The following is a 16,749-nucleotide window of genomic DNA, read 5'->3' as shown; positions in this document are numbered from 1 at the left end:
TTCCAAAGCTATTGGAACCCATAGACTAATTATATATGTGGAACAAATTAAGTAATCAGCTTATTTCTAAGACATTCATTGAGTAGCCGTGTTGTTTCCCAACAGGGCTTAGTCATTGGAAATTATTTACTCAGTCTAAGACCCTTAGGGTCTTCAAAATAATTTAAATCTGCTTTTTCTCATCTTTCAGGAAACTAGCACAAATTCAGTGAGCTGTTTCCTGAGCAGCCCATTCCTTAAAAGTGTTTCCCTTCAAGAGAGCTGTAAACTCCTGAAGACACCCCTGTTTTCCCTTGCCATACCCTGAACCTCAGAGTACGTGGAAAGTGCTTCAGATATAATGCGTTTACATTTCACAAATTATCTCATTGGTTTTTTTTCCAAGCAGAAAAAGCCTCTTCTAATACTAAATTTTAATTGATTTGCCTATCTCTCACTTCAGTATCTCAGGCTTAAAAGCAGAAGTATAAATATTCCCTTTCTGTTCATAATTCCTGTGAGATTGTGGAATTCCCCCAAAAGAAAGCTGTGACCAGACATTGTAGCTTTCAGAGATAGAGAGGTACTTACGGGTTCCAATCTTACCAGGAAATCCCAGATAGTGTCCTGCCCTTGGGCATCCCTGGAGTAGGAGACCATACATCCCTCTGGTTTGTATGGTCTCTGCTTTACCTAGAAGTTACTTTCTGGCCTTTCATATTGATGCTTCTTTATTCCCCAAATTGTATATGATTCTTTCATCATTGTTCATTACTACTTTTTGCTTTAGGTTTGCTCAGAAGGCTGGTAAGAAATATGGAAAAATCACATTATCTGTAGTTCTAAGCAACCCCTAAAACGTTCTGTTTAAGTCCAGATGAAGCAAGAGCTGTGAAACCTCTTTTGGGTGATGTAGAGAGTTATCCTTGACAAAGCGTTTACAGGGAAAGCTGTTTTGATTTTCTCAAACCATTGAGAACTCTCTTACCCAATCCCCACATGCCCCTTACCCACCATGTGCAGAAGCGTTTCATAATCTCTCTACTTAAGCTCTAAATCTAAAGTTATCTCCTAATTCACAGTTGTGCTGATCCTTGCCATACAGTTACCACTTTCATGGCAATTGTGCTTATTATGGCCATGGCTCTTAACCTCTCAGACTTCTTCTTTACAACCATCGTTCTGTGCTGTAAGCAGGTATTCTCCTACTGTGAAAGCATAAATTCTCTATCTGACTTTGCCATTTTGGTCTCTAGCCATCTAACTTTCAAGGACCACCTAAAAATTGTATCTGTATCCTTTGTATATAGATGCATACTATTGAAGGTCTCTTCATATTTGTGTGCTTCCAAGTGTCCATCCTGTATCCACTGGAAAGACAAACATGAGAGGCTCAGCAGAAACTCAAATCCTATATCTTTACATTACATTACTGTCTTCTTGTATGATAAAGACAGTGCCAGACAGCCAGACACAAAATCATGGCCATGAATTTGTTATGAGTGCAATACCTGTCTAACTGGCCAACCAGGGAAGAAGGCATTTTTCAGCATGGAGTAGATTTTAGTAGGCTCATGCATAGCAATAGTCTGACCCTAAAACCCAAGGTTGTCTGTGAAGCATTTGCCCACCTCTGCTTGGGAGCATCAAAATGTTTCAACAAAGTTCTTGGGAGATTAGTTCTTATGTATCAAAATGAGTTTTGTCCCAAATATTGTCCTTGCCCTAGCAGATAGATACACCCATAGGCTGGTGTTGTTTACAGTGGTAGCAGGTACCATGAACTTTGGGATCACTACTTCTCAGCAAAAAGCCCCCTTTGTGTTTCTGCTGGTCAAATGGATGTAAATCTGTCCTGTTCTGCACTGTGGCCAGATGGGTTTAATTTAGTTTCGGCTGTACTTTCTAGGTGTGTACTTCTCCTCGGCCAGAGATGGGTTTCATTTAGTCATGAAAGGCATGGCAGGAGCTCTGTGGGTATTTTCTAACATGAAGCTAGCTGGTAAGGAAAGCCAGTTTGTTAATAGTCATGGCTTTGGTCAGCATACAAGGATAAGGCACTTAGGAATTGTTCAGAATGTTTAGATGAATAAAACATTTGAATCCAGGTTCTGAAGTAAAGACTAGCATCAGAGGAACAGGAGAACAATAGTAAAGTGAAAGGCCTGCCCACCTCCTTAGATCTAGAGCTAGACTTCAGTTTCTACTAACCAAACAAAACAAAGACACCACCAGAGCCTGGGATATGTCACATCTCACAAATCAGCATCACCCCCATTCAGGGTCATATGTCTCAAGTAGCTCCATGAATGAGTTGTCAGTGATCATCGTACAGCATTGGAGGGTGGGACTCCTCCCTTGGTTCTGTGGGTCTTGGGTGAGGGGCTCTAGTATCTATCTCATCTTATATTGTAGCTTAGAACATGCTTCCCTACAACTAAAGCAAACCCCTGCCCTACTTTCCCTAAGGACGCCTTTATTTCCTTAGCCTATTTCAACTCTGTATAGCTGTTCTCAGTAGCCAGCTGTTCAGGCTAAACCTTGCACTGCATTGAATCCATGAATTCTGAGAGGAAATAACAATACTGTTCAGTCTTCTCTTCATATATAGTAGAAGGTATACAGGAGAAATATATGCTCTCATTTACTTAGACTACTGCTCTGAAAGTTTTGCATGGGTTTTGCTCTGTTTTTCCTTATAAGACCCATTCTGCAGGGCAGTGGTGGCACACGCCTTTGATCCCAGCACTCGGGAGGCAGAGGCAGGCAGATTTCTAAGTTTGAGGCCAGCCTGGTCTACAGAGTGAGTTCCAGGACAGCAAGGGCTACACAGAGAAACCCTGTCTTGAAAAACCACAAAAGACCCATTCCTCTGGACTTCATATTTTGTGATATTTTAATAATAATAGTATATGTTCTTGTTTTCTTTTCTGGACATTTATTGCTGAGGATAGAAAAGTAAGTTTGTGAGGTCATTTTCTCTATTGACGTCTAGTTCTGACCATTTCCAAGGACTCTTTATTATAATTATATTATATGATAGAATAGTTGAAATAAGGACTTTTTGCTTCTTTCCTTCCAACTTACACACACATACACACACACACACACACACACACACACACACACACACACGCGCTCTCGCACACGCCTTCCTTTCTTTCTTATCCTGGTAAAACTCACTAATGGACATGTTCTCTAATTCACTCTGATGTATCAAGCAGTGTTTCACTATTGCCATTGTTCACTAAATGTTTAGTGAAGGTTGCTTGTTTTGTTTTGTTTTGTTTTGTGTTTTTTGTTTGTCTTACAAACTATCCCGGAAACTATATTCAGAGCACAACTATAAGACAGGAAACAATACAATGGCAGCAAGCCACAAAAGCAAAGATACTCAAATGCCCAACATATACATTTAATGAAGTTCTCTTTTATTCAATAGCTAAGAATTTTTTATAAATAGATTTTGAATTTAATGAAACACTTATTCTAAAGCCATCTTCTGAAATGAGCAACTTACTTTCCTCATTTCATACATTAATTTTTAATGGAAACTCACTCGTATCTTCTTGGGATGTATTTATCATGGTGATGATGCTTTATGATTCTAGCGCATGGTACAGCACACTTGTGGAGGTAAGGGGGAACTTGTAAAAATCAGTTCATCCTTCTGCAGTGTGCTTTGGAAGTCAACGCTGGCCATGAGTCAGGGCAGCAAGTGCCCTTCCCTACCGAGCCATCTCGTCTGCTCTTTTGTAGGACTAGTGTTAATGTTCCTGTTTATAATCCAGCTCAGATTTTTGTGTGTGATAAAACGGAGATCAGGTTTCATTTTTTCGTACCTCTCTCCCTTTGTTCCAGAGTCTTTATCGAAACAAACTTCCTTTTCCAGAAATGTCCTGCCTTACTGTGGAACAGTTGCCATAATATGTGCTTCTATTCTTGGGCTGTATATTTTCATCTGTCAATTTATCTATCCTGATATTAATGTTTTAATATCTTAATTACTGTAATTTTATATTTATTCCTCAAACTCAGATAGTATAAATCATCTCATTAGTGTCATAGCTAATTTCTGTCTTTTCATTTCTGTATGAATTTAGAGTTCATTTCTGTATGAATTTAGAGTTTGTGTTAGAATCTAAATTTTGACTACAGATTAATTGATATCCTAACAGTATAAAAACTTCCAGCCCATGAAGGTCGTACTTTGAATTTATTCAGGTCTTCATGAATTTATGTTACCATTATTGGGTATTTTTAAGTATATTTGTCATGCATATCTTTTGTTAGATTTATTCTCTTTGTGTGTGTGTGTGTGTGTGTGTGTGTGTGTGTGTGTATGAAAGAGAGAGAGAGACAGAGAGAGGGGGAGAGGGAGAGAGAGAGAGAGGGGGGGGTTGATACTTTGATAATACTGTCTAGACTAGCTTTGAAGTTATGGTCCTCCACCTCAGCCTCCCAGGTTTTTGGGACAACTGGCCTGTATCACTGTGATTGTTGATGCTAAGTGAGCTTCAGATTCAGTGAGAGACTCCTTCTCCACAGAACAAGGTGGAGTGTGATTGAGCAAGACAACCAGTGTTAATCTCTGGTCTCCTCTATTTGCATATACATACATATACATATGTGCCTACATCCACAAACATGCAAACATACCACATATACACAAATGTAGGTTAGATGGTATTCTCCACTTCCCTAAAACTCTGTTGAAGGCTTCTATCTTCCTTAGAGTAAAAACTGAGAATTCTTACAGTTTCCTACAAGGCTTCCCTAACTGACTTCTCTCCCTCCTGGACTTCCTTCTCCTGACTTGGCTGTAGGAACTATGGCTCTTCTGCCTTTGCTTACACATGAGTCCCATTCCTATCACAGTCTGGATTGCTGTTGTTATGCTTCCTGGACTGTTCTTCTCACTGTCCTCATAGTTCGTTTTTCATTCTTCCATCTCCTATAGACTTTTAATGAAACATCTAGCTTAAAGCCGCCCCTCCTATTTTGATATAATTGGAGATATGTATTCTCTGAAAGTTCTTTGTACTTTTCTGTATTATCTTCTGTTTTATATATCATATACTGTATGTTTGAGTTAGGTTATAGGAGAGATTTTTATGTGTCTGTTCTTCACATGCCACTTTAGAGAATAGATTAGAATGAAAGGCCTATCATGTATTAAATATTGTGTAAATTTGTGAAAAAAATCAAGAGAAATTGTAGATGTATATAAGAGTTACTAACCAATTCCAGTCCCAAATCTCACAGAGTTTACAATCTCCATGTTAGAGAATGAAAATCTAATAAAGAGGAAAGGAGGAGAAATGAAAAAAAAAAAAATCAAAAAAAGACATTCATGAACACTGTGGTTTGCCCACATGGTGGAAATGGATCCAGCGAAAGAAAGCCAAGCTTCTCTTAAAAGTAGAAAGGAATGAAGATAATGTAGGATCTTGGAAGCAGAGGATGGGTGATTCAAGAAAATGAAGACTGTTTGTAAGAGAGTGGAGTGAAGGACATTTGTGTACCAGGCACTGTACGATGGCACAGGCCTGAAAGGAATAATGCCACTTCTGTGAATGGCAGCATAGGTAGTCGGGAGGCACTGGATAATTTGCCATTTACAAGGCCTTACAGAAAGTTCTCATGGAAGAACCTGGTGGAACTATGCTGTGTTCTTTGACTTGAAAGCCCTCAACTAGCTCTGAAAAGGTTTGTCTGTCTGGATGACAGCTTATGTATTCATCCCCAGTCTTCTGCATCGAGCACATTCTCTTATGTCTGTCTTAACTCCTGCTGGGTTTGAGCATTGGTTTTTTTCTGTTTTGAATCCTCAGGTTCCATTCTTTGGGCCTCTGTTCGACGGAGCGATCGTGAGTGGGAAGCTGCTGCCAAGCCTTATCTGTGCCACGTGCATCAATGCCAGCAGAGCGGTGAAGTGCCTCATCCCACTCTATCAGAGCTTGTATCTTTTTGCTGTAAATATGTAACTTATTAACCCTCCCCAGGGTGAGATTCCTGGCAAGCTTTCAGGAGAGGTAAGTGGGCTTCAGGCCCAAGCTGCAGTTCAGTTTGTTGATTTCTATGAAATGCAGTGATATTGTGCTGCATCAAATATAGTCTGTTTTCCTACTTGGTTCACTAGTCTGTGTCTGAAAGGCTGCAGCTGCTATGATGTTCAAGCTCATCGCTTCTCGGGATTTTTCCCAGGGTTAGTCTCTTCTATCTAGAGTCACATTTCACTGCGTGGAAAGAGGAATATGTAACAAGTTGTTGAAAATCTTATTCAGAGCATCAGAAAGCAGAAGCAAAGGAAATGACTAATAAATCAGAAACTGCACACAACACCTGAAAAATGCAGAGGGTTCAGAAGGATGAAGGAAGAAGCAATTATACCTGACTCAGGAGAGGGAGTCATTTCGCATTTATAAGTATTCTCTCAAGCACTAATTGGCATGTATAATCCTTAAATCCACATATCTCTCACTATAAGAAAAAGAAACTAACATGAGTGACTTTATAAAACTGCTACCAAAACCATCTAACTTGCTAATAAAACTTAGAATCTCTTTGTTTCTAATTGGTATTGATAATGATTAAAAACACATTCCATTTGACCTTTCTCCATAGTCTTCTCCCACCTGATTATAAGTGATGCATTACTGGGTAAAGGGTGAATAAGAAATAACATGTAAAGAAATACAGTTTGTGAGAAATACCTTTCATTAAAATAGTGGTCATTTCTTGACTAATATCCTGCCTTTGGATTTAAAAATATATATATGCCATGTGGCAACTTTAAATTATCGTAGAAATTAGTAGTAGAAAGGAGCTATTGAGTCCCATCTGGTCCCTCCCCGGGGGCCAGGCTGCATCCTTCCCTCCTGCACACTCTCCTGCTTCGTCCAGGCTGGTGGAAGGGTTTGGAGGCAGCCTTCTCTGCAGAGGTTTCCAGAAAACTCCAGACGAAATCTATAGCTGCTGTGGTTCTGCCTCCAGCATGGACTTCTTATTTTACATAAATTGCAACTTAGAGGAGCTTTATAGCAAACATAAGAAAGACCTGTCCAGCAATTGGTCTGTCAGTCAGCATATGAGCTGAGATGAGCTAGACACCTGTCAGTCAAGGATCTTGGATCAAGGCAACAAAAGTCCTTTGAAACAAGAAAATTCTATTTTGTAGCAGTCCACTGTGATTTTTTTTTTAATCATGTCACCCTCTCACTTATCAATCACAAATCACTTATCACAAAATAAAAGCTTTGTTATTTTACTGATCAATAATGAGGTACCATTGGAGCAGTCACAAAAAACAGTATTTTTAAAAGTTGAAAAGATAATGATCAGAATCTCCTTAAAAGCCTCAAGGAAGTCACATCAGGATTGTAGGTGCCAGAACCCTAAAATAGCTCATAAAATGGATGATTTGACATCTTAGAGGACAACTTAGTATAAAAAGGAGAAAAAATAATAATAAAGCCTATTATACTCATCATTATCAAGCTTTAAATATTTTTCTTTTATATTTAATTTATTTATGCTAATCAAATAAATAATCTAAAACAGTAAATCAGATAATATGCTCACTTTTTTTATCCAGATAGAAAAACTTGTACAGAATACCTCATGCTCATTTAGCAACTATTTCTATATGCAAACTGTCGATATTCTGGTCAGAAGTAAAGACTCTAATAAGAATGAAGAAATGGGAGGGCGGCAGGGGAGATTTCTGTACTTTAAACATCTTCACTATGTTTTTCAACTGTATACGTGTGCCAGTGCCAGCTATTAATAACCAGCTGCTCCCTTAATGTTCATTAGGACACTGAGGTTCACAGTGCACTTTGGGGAACACCTGAACTGCTTCAGTGTCATAGCTGATGTCTGGAACTTGCTGCTTTATTGACATAAGTCTGATATTTGAATTTTGAAAAACACTAAATACTCTAACCAGTCCTAATTATGAGTACTAATTGCATTTATTCATTTACCAAACAAACATTTCCTGTGGACTGTCTGCCAAGTCCAGTGCTAGACGCTGGGGCTACCGCAGCACCTCAGGGACCCAGGAGCCCAGTCCTTGTTCACACATTTCAGAGATAATACCCAAGGAGTACACAGGCTAACTGGTTCCCTTCTCTTTTGTGAACAAGTGAAACTGAGAGTTGGGGTAAACAAGAGTCAAGACAAGAGGGGCCTCTCCAAGGAGAACATACTTGGGCAGAACCTGGAGAATTAGAAGGAAGCTGTCTTTAGGAGCATGGATGCCCAAGATTGAGTGCGTTGAGGAGGTTCACATTGTTTTATGTTAGTCCCGTACATGTTCAGGTCCATCAGGGTGCCTGTGATGAACCCAAAAGTCAGCTGTGGTGGGAATGGTATTCTAGGTGATCCCCAAAAGAAGTTTCTCAGAGTTCTCATCTTAGAACAGCATGCTAAAGGATCTAGCCAGGGCTGCCTGATTTGACAGACAGTGGATAGGCAAGGAGTGTGGGAGCCAGCACCTCCTATAAGCCTGTGCAGACCCTGGGGGAGAGATCAGCCCTGCCTTGGATAGGGAGTGCCATGGTTTAGTCTGAGCAGTGGCGCCTTTTAAAATAGAAGAGAAAGTTCCTTGAAAGGTCCTGAAGTATAAGCACTCTCTATTTTTCTGCTGTCTCCCAATTTAAAGTGTTCTTACATTTGTGCTTAGTGTCACTCAAAGGAGTGTTAAATATTAAATTGTTTGTAGTGATTTTTGTCATTCTAAATTATATAATACAAACTTGATAGCAAATCTATAAGCTTTCAACTCATCACCTGGAATCAATAGAATTTTGCAATTCATATACCATAGCTCATTGTGCACATATGTTTTGTTCTTAGTTAAAAAAAAAACTTCACAAAACCTTTTCATCTGTATCTACTTTGTTCTTCCTGTCTGCGTATTTTAGCACCCCTCTCTTTGTTAGTTGTTGTTAAGCAAGGAATAAGTGGCAGCAAGGGAAACCTGGGTCACCCTGTAATCTCTCTCCTGCTGTGACAGTTTGCAGAGCAGGTGATTGGCTGTTCCAAGGGGGAACACAGCTGAGAGAGGGTGTGATAGGGCCCTGTGGTTGTTCATGGCTCTCTGGCCTTTCACTGCTGCTTTCTTTCCCCATTCACTGCAAGTTATGCTTTGGTAGAATAGAAGAGTGTAACCTCTCCGCTTTTATGAAATCTTGGTCACTGAGGAAACTGTTCTTAGGGCCAGCTGTTCTGTGTGGCCCTGAAGCCCTGCCTGTAACCCATCCTGAAATCCCCAGAACATGTTGAGGAACTTTGGCTCCAAATGTCAGGCATTGATAGATGTTTTTTGGTTTTTTGGGTTTTTTCCCCCCCCAAAGCCTGGCAATATATCCCTTGGCAAAGCTGTATTGGTATGAACCCAGGCTCGTTAAGGAAGGAAGCAGCCTGGGTGTGCTGCCCTAGAAGAAAACTTCACTTCAAGACCAAATATCAGAGGAGGAATTACTGCTCCCTGCTCCCTTGAGATGCAAGTCACCAAGCTGAACAATAACAAAAAATTTTCGTTTGTCATCCAGACCTTTTTAAACCACCCTGCGTCCTTGTTTTGCTTCTACTATTTAGATTACAATTGTGAAATAGAACATTGACAAGCTACTCTGTTCATATCTGTGTCCCACACTTTCTAGGCCATTCTATGAACAACAGTCATGTCGTCCAGACCTTCGTAAATCCTTTACCTGGGGCCACTTGCTTTTTTGTGTAGTGACTGCTTGCTGGCCCATGTTGAGCCTGATGACCCCGAAGCAGACAGCCAGTGAAATTATGTAGTTACTTCTGCCTCTCCGTTCCTTCCCCAGGTCGTCAGTGTTTCACTTCCACTTCCTTAGAATAAACTTGATTGGGATCCAGTTTCGTGTAAATTTTAACTAAAAGTAAAAATGTGAGCGGTTAAGTATCACTCTGACTCTGTAATTTTTTTTTAATGTACTTCTGATTAACTGGGGATTGGAAGTACTGCCAGAAAAAATTGTCTTTTGGGGCTTTTTGTTTTGTTTTGTTTTGTTTTGTTTTTTAGCAGGAAATCTAGCTTTGGGTCAAAGGAGTTCTTATGTGCAGTTCTCTTGGCTAATGATCAAACAGTTGGAACTGTGTGGCAGAGGCACATAGAAGACTGAAAAATATCGTTGTCTCTTCTGCCATAATTTAAAAAAACAAAAATGTGCCCACAGTAGGACTGTGTATGGAAAGCGCCCTCTAACGGCTCAGCCCAGCCCTCGTGTGCCTTCCAGTAACCTCCACAGTGGGCTGAATCAAATCTGTCAAGCATGCTTCCGTCCCGTGGTCACTGCACGGCTGAATAGTGAGAGCCAACACACCTACCATCTGCCTCTTCCATCGCTCGCAGACGAGCAGGGCCTGCTCCTCTGCCTAGAGCACAGTAAATGGGAAGCTTGCCACATGTTATGTTTACAGTTCCCAAGCCAGCTAAACATTCCAAAATGAAACTGTGAGCTGCTGATAGAAGTTTCTATAAGCGTTTGAGCCACGGGCTTTCATTCTCCTCCTGAGATAACTTGTCTCAGCGAAAAGGTTCCCTTGCCATATGCAACGCGCCCATTAGGAGGAGTTCACTCCAAATCAAGCAGATGGTGGTTTTCTAGAATAAATGTCCACTTCAGTAGAACAATGGTCTTGGTTTAACATGCTATCTCTACTCTGGAATTATCCATGTTTGATGGAGAGAGCTGGTGTGCCTACAAAAAGGTAGTTTTATGCCTTGTTCTGTCACAAGTGAAATTAGCTTTCATTGTTAGATAACAGGTACTTGAGCATATGGTAATACTAGAGCCTCTCTCTTAGATATATGAGATTAATCGCATTCCTAGATTCTGCTCCTAATTTACATGGCTTCAAAAATGACCCTTCCCTTTAAAGTTCTAACAACCCAAGTTCTTTCTTCTCCAGTGGGATCCTGAGCTCTTCTTCCAGGACAGACCTTTGATTTCTTCTGCCCATCTCCCCTCACTGTAGAAAGGAAATCAAGCCATACCATGTGTTCTATTTCACCATGCACAACCAATTATGCATGTGTCAGCATTTGCAGCCTTCCTGCCATGTGCCAGGCACCATCCTAACCACTCAGAATATAAATGTGAATAAGATATTCCAAGGGAGAGAGGACACTGTTTGCTTATGGACTAGGCTATGAAAGCCCATTACATTTGAGAATAACAGATGCTTCCATATGGCAGAGCGTAGAATAGGCACGTGCAGGAACAGGCACACAGCAAAGACAGAGGCAGCAAGAGCCTGTACAGAGCTGTGGAAGGAGTTCTGTCTGGGAGAGAACAGGCAGGGTCTGTCTGTAGCAGTGGCAAGGGGACAAGTTGGAACCTATGCAGGGGCTGTGCTGATCCAATGTATACCCATAGACAAAGTTCTGTGGAACAATGAAAGAATAGGTTTTGAAGGAAGAGGTAGCCACCATAGAGACATAAGAAAAGGGAAGCCCGAGGAGAGAGAGGAAGCATTGCTTTCAACAAACTGGCCACTCAAGATGTATACTAGTAGTTGGCTTCGTCCATCACTGGGGCCAATAGTCTCAGGTCTATGCTGAAGGTGGTGGGTTTATACTAGAGTTTGTATATAGAAGGAGAAAACTGAGTGTAAGAGGACTGAAAACTGAGTTACCAAAAAGGGGAAAGTCAAGACATATCAGGTAGTTTCCGAAAAAAGGGAAGACACTTCTGGTTGGGATCAAGTGCTTATGGATGGGAAATTAATGAGAGGAAACTAAACTGAAACAGACTGAATGGCAGGCACCATGCTGGAGCTGGAAAGCATGGGTGATACTTGAGGAATCAGGGTTCCTAAACAGTCCTACAACAAAAACTTGTAATGGCTGGCTCTACTGCATGATATGGACTCTAAAGTGCATCCTACTATAGGCAACGAATATGTGCCACATTCTTGACTGGCAGCTAGTCTCATCTTTCAGAAAACAAGAAGCAAAACACAAAATTCAGCACATAGGATTCATTTCTTAACAGTCTGAAAGAATGTTGTGACTCTGAGTATTGCAGGGAATAGTGGGTTTGTACTAGAGTGTGTATATGAGTGAGAGAAAGCGGAAATAGGACTGTCCTCTAGACACATGGGAAGCAGTGCAAAAACTAAAGTTGAGAGGGCCAAGTGCTACATTTTCCCATGGGTAAAGGGAAGACTTAAGAAAAAACAAGAAATAAGAAATGGAAAATTCCTAATAATGAGATCTTTAAATTATAAAGTTTAAAGTATGTGGCATGTGGGGGCTCGCACCTATAGTCCTAGCACTCTAGAGGTGGGGGAGGTAGGATGTCAGGAGTTTAAGGTTACTTTCAGCTTCACAACAAATCCAAAGCCAGTCTAGGACATGAGAGACCTGTCTCTAAACAAACAAATAAATAGGTAGATAAAATTTAAATTATTTCCCTGAAGAAGAAAAAGGGAAAGCATGAAAGAGCAACCAAAGTACTTGCCCAGGAAGTTGGATTCTGATAAATTTGTGTTTAAAATCTGCACATTAAGATTAAAGGAGGAGAGCCAGGTGTGGTGGCGCACACTTTTAGTCCCAGCACTTGGGAGGCAGAGGCAGGCGGATTTCTGAGTTCGAGGCCAGCCTGGTCTACAGCCTGAGTTCCAGGACAGCCAAGGCTACACAGAGAAACCCTGTCTCTGAGGGAAAAAAACAAAACAAAACAAAACAAAACAAGAAGGCAAGAAGGTGTCATCTCTAGGCCCTGGGAAGTTAGAGAGGCACTGGTCCGCAGAACTGAGACCAGTGGGTCAAGGCAGCCACCGAGCATCTTCAGCTCAGTGTCATGCAGTCAGTCAGAGCCCAAAACTGGCAAACCAGCTGCCTGCTGCCTGCATTCCAAATCCTGCCTACAGATGGGCTTTGTTTGAACTGCACTTGGCTTCCCTGTGTTACCAAAACACAAAACTGAAGGTTGTCATCACAGTGAAAAACAGCAAGACTGCATTTTTTTTAATGTAGATTTTTTTTTTTTTTTAAGAGTATTTTATGTGAGTGGGTCTCAAGCTGTGGTCATGACTTCTTTAAAGGATGAAACAACCCTGTCACAGGGGTCACCTAAGACCATTGGGAAGCACGGATATTTTCCATTATGATTCATAGCAGTAGCAAAATTATAGTTATGAAGCATCAGCAAAAATAATGCCACCATAACATGAGGAGCTGTATTTAAAGGGTCTCAGCATCAGGAAGGTTAAAAACCACTGTTTTGTGATATGGGTGTTTTGCTGTATGCATGTATGTATACCAGGAGCCTGCAGAGGTCAGAAGAAGACATGGAGTTAGGACTGTAGTGAGTCCTCATGTTATAGTATTAGGTTATCGGTAAAAGCAGTATATACCAGTGTGTACCAGTGTGTATCCCATTGAACTGTCTTCACCATCATTGTTCATCATGGTGAGTTTTGGCCCCAACAGTAAAGCAGGACCCTGTTCAGCTAGAAACCCAGTTAGTGGTGGCAGCCTGATCCCCATAAGGAAGGGCTTCCAAGCCTCAGGTATGACGACCTGAAGATCCCAGCTGGGAGTTACATGACAGGAATGTTTACTCTGTACCTAGTCAATAGTAAAGGGCAGGAGGTGTCTCCTTCAGTAGCTTGTGTAGAATCCCTGCCATATGCTAACCGGCTGCTTCTTAGAATCGAAGCTGCCCAGAAAGGAACCCTGTAGGAAGCAGGGGAAGTTTTCGTGAAGTCAGAGTAACCATTTTGCTATTTTTGGTGTGCAGTGACAGTTGAAAAGGCCCAATCTCAAGAACATTAAACATTCTATAGTCTGTAAGAAACCAGGCTGGTGCTGTGCCTTAGGAAATATCCACAAGAGCCAGGGCTCTTCCTCTCTTGGCCACTTTCTCAACTGGCTCACCCTGGCTCACTGCAGGCTGTCATGGGCGGGGAGTGGGGGGTGGGGGGGTGTTGCTTCCCACTCTGCTGGCCTCTGGGTCACTTTGCTGCACCCCATCCCACATGCTCCTTGTGGGTCTCTGCTGTGGTGTAGATTCTCATCCTCACTCACCATCTGACCCACACAGTCTTTTTGTTCCCTTGACTTAGGAGCCAAGATCCAGTCACTTCCGAGTTGGGAATGCAGAAGTGTACTGTGAAATTCCCAGGGCGGACCTTGTTTTCTTTTCCTTACTTTCACTCTCCCTCTTAAGTCCTGGTACATTATGCCTATGTATGTAAAGGTGGTGGGACTGAGGGCAGGGCAGTGAACAAGACATTCATTTGGTAAACTCATTTTGGGAAATGGTATCAAAAGATAAAAAACAAATGCTTTATAACACTGCATTTTTTTTCCCCAGAGTTAGGAGCATCCATTGTCTCCAGTGAAAAGTGGGTCCACATACAGCCTATGTGTACATCTACATATGTGTGTACCTTGTAAGCCCTGCTTTTCCATTCCAGCTCTGTCCTAAACACTCAAAGCACCTGCAATGCCTGGTGCCTGGTAGGAGGGACTGGCCACAGAAGCACATTTGAAAAAAAGCATAACCGGGCTTTTGAAAAGTTGGAAAACTTCTTGAAAAAACTAGATGTTATATGAAATTTTCTTTTATTGGATGATTATGTTAATACATGTTTCCTTTTATTGTGTTCAAAACAATTTAATAGCTGGGGTTTTAGCTAAGTGGTTGTCTTAGGGTTTATCACTGTGATGAAACACCACTACCAAAAAAGTAAGTAGGGGAGGAAGGAGTTTATTTGGCTCAGATTTCCGTATCCCTGTTCATCACCTAAGGAAGTCAGCACAAGAACTCACACAGGGCAGGAACCTGGAGGCAGAAGCTGATGTAGAGGCCGTGGAGGGATGCTGCTTACTGGCTTGCCCCTAATGACTTGCTCAGCCTGCTTTCTTACAAAATCCAGCCAAAGGATGGAACCACCTACCATGGGCCGGGCCCTCCCCATCAATCACTAGTTAAGAGAATGGCTTACAGCTGAATCTTATGGATTCATCACGATTGAGATTCCCTCCCTTCGGATAATTCTAGTTTTTGTCAAGTTGACATAAGACAAGCCAACACAGTGGTAGAGCACTTTCTTAACATGTAAAGTCCTAGGTTCAGCCCTTGTACATGAGTGTTTGATAGATTTCAGATATCTCCCCTAAAAGTTATTGAGGGACTTTTTATTTTGAAATGAATAGACTCTTGAGCGATGTGAATGCAACATAAAGATCAGTTTTCATAGAGCCATAAGTATTTAGGGAGAAAGATTGAGCTCAAAGATACTTAAAGTCTGAAAACTTACAAGGAGAGACCTACTGTGGCCACCACAGCTTAGACCTTCAGGAAGGAGGGACAGACAAGCCCAGTTAAGGCTTAAAGGAAAATGGCCAGAAAGCACTGCATTTTGTTGTTCCAGATCCTAGAGCCCTATAAGTAGGTTGCTGGGGCGGGGTGGATTTTTTTTTTGTAATTATTAATGTGTGTAAATTTTACGCACATAAGCCCAAAGAAAGTTCTGAGACCAGTAGGCAGTAGGCTGATCTAGGACAAGCATGCAAATACTGACAGCTGAAATCACTTGTTGGAGAGTCTGCACACTCCACTTCCAGCTGCATTCGTCAGTTGCTTTAAGGGAAGTGTAATCAGCCAGAGAGATGCATTTGCATCTCAATTAGAAAGGAGTTGGGAGGAAGCGCTAGGGTCCGCTGCAGGAAGGTTGTGGAAGAAATCTCACTGAGCACAAAAGCCTCCCGGCCTTGTCCTCCAGCTGAGTGGAGGACAATGTCGGAGGTTTCGTTTCCATAGGGACCAGAAACCTGCTGGGCCCCAGAAGAATCTCGGGTTTGCGCCATAATCATTTGGTCATGATGACATAAATTCCACTGTTGTTCCTAATACATTTTGCTATTAAAAAGCTGTTAGAAAAGTGGAAATGGTTGTCATGCCAAAGGCATGCAAGAGAGTGTTTGCTGACCCTGCTTACCTTCCTCATAGTGCTGTGAGCATTTCTAGGCTTTTGGCATTTATTGATGACTAAATATTCAAAGAGCAAAAGGTCATTCCATAAATGACAGTCTTAGCATTTACTGTTAGGGGGAATGACATCGCTTCAAAGAGAGTCATCATTTCTAATTCTTCCACACTTTTCAGCTGTAGACCAGCAAGAACTTTAACACAGGGAAAAATACTATGTCCACTGATCATGAAAATGGTCATCATCTAGCTTTAGATAACTCCAACTAACCTACAAGAGGTAAGCCCCACCCTGATGTTTGAAAGCACAAAGTACTATAATTAAGTGTTTCCATGGAATATTATTTAAACGGTTAGTTCAATGACTGGAATCTATACCAGACCAGACAGACCTTTTGTTTCCAGAGTTCTTTTCTTTCCCAAAAGTCTGTCCTGGAGCCTACAGAGAGCAGAGGCTGTCAAAACCTCTGTATGCCAAGTTACCCACCAGAAGCAGGAAGGACTCACCCTGAACAATTTTGAGGAAGACTTGTATTTCTGTTTTAATTCATGCTTTCTTGATTAGTTTGTGGGCTTCAACTTCAGAGTGACAAAGAAAAATTTTAAAAATAGGAGGAAAAAAAGAAAGAAATTCAGACTGAATTTTCTTTATTTAAAAAACAAGGTTTGAAGTTCATCATTTTACTCTGGAAAACAGAGGGAACAGTTTTCCTAAAGATAGTCTCTTCCAGTGACCACAGACTGAAATAACACATTGCAGGGAAGCATCAGAACCTCTTAATCCAAC

At 41.3% G+C, this 16,749-nt stretch overlaps 1 protein-coding gene across 4 annotated transcripts in view; it reads left to right on the top strand.

Annotated features, from left to right (window-relative positions):
- Positions 1–16,749, top strand: part of Ralgapa2 (Ral GTPase activating protein catalytic alpha subunit 2) — a 270,234-nt gene that overhangs the window by 194,907 nt on the left and 58,578 nt on the right. For all 4 annotated transcript variants that reach the window (XM_029536075.1, XM_029536074.1, XM_029536073.1 and 1 more), the window contains one exon: positions 5,814–5,941. In XM_029536075.1, the coding sequence (XP_029391935.1) occupies positions 5,814–5,941 (128 nt within the window). The remainder of the gene's footprint in view (positions 1–5,813; positions 5,942–16,749) is intronic.

Source organism: Mus pahari, chromosome 3, assembly GCF_900095145.1.
Source record: "Mus pahari chromosome 3, PAHARI_EIJ_v1.1, whole genome shotgun sequence".
NCBI lineage: Eukaryota > Metazoa > Chordata > Mammalia > Rodentia > Muridae > Mus > Mus pahari.
The sequence above is the reverse complement of the archived record's forward strand: the minus strand, read 5'-3'. Positions and strand labels throughout refer to the sequence as shown.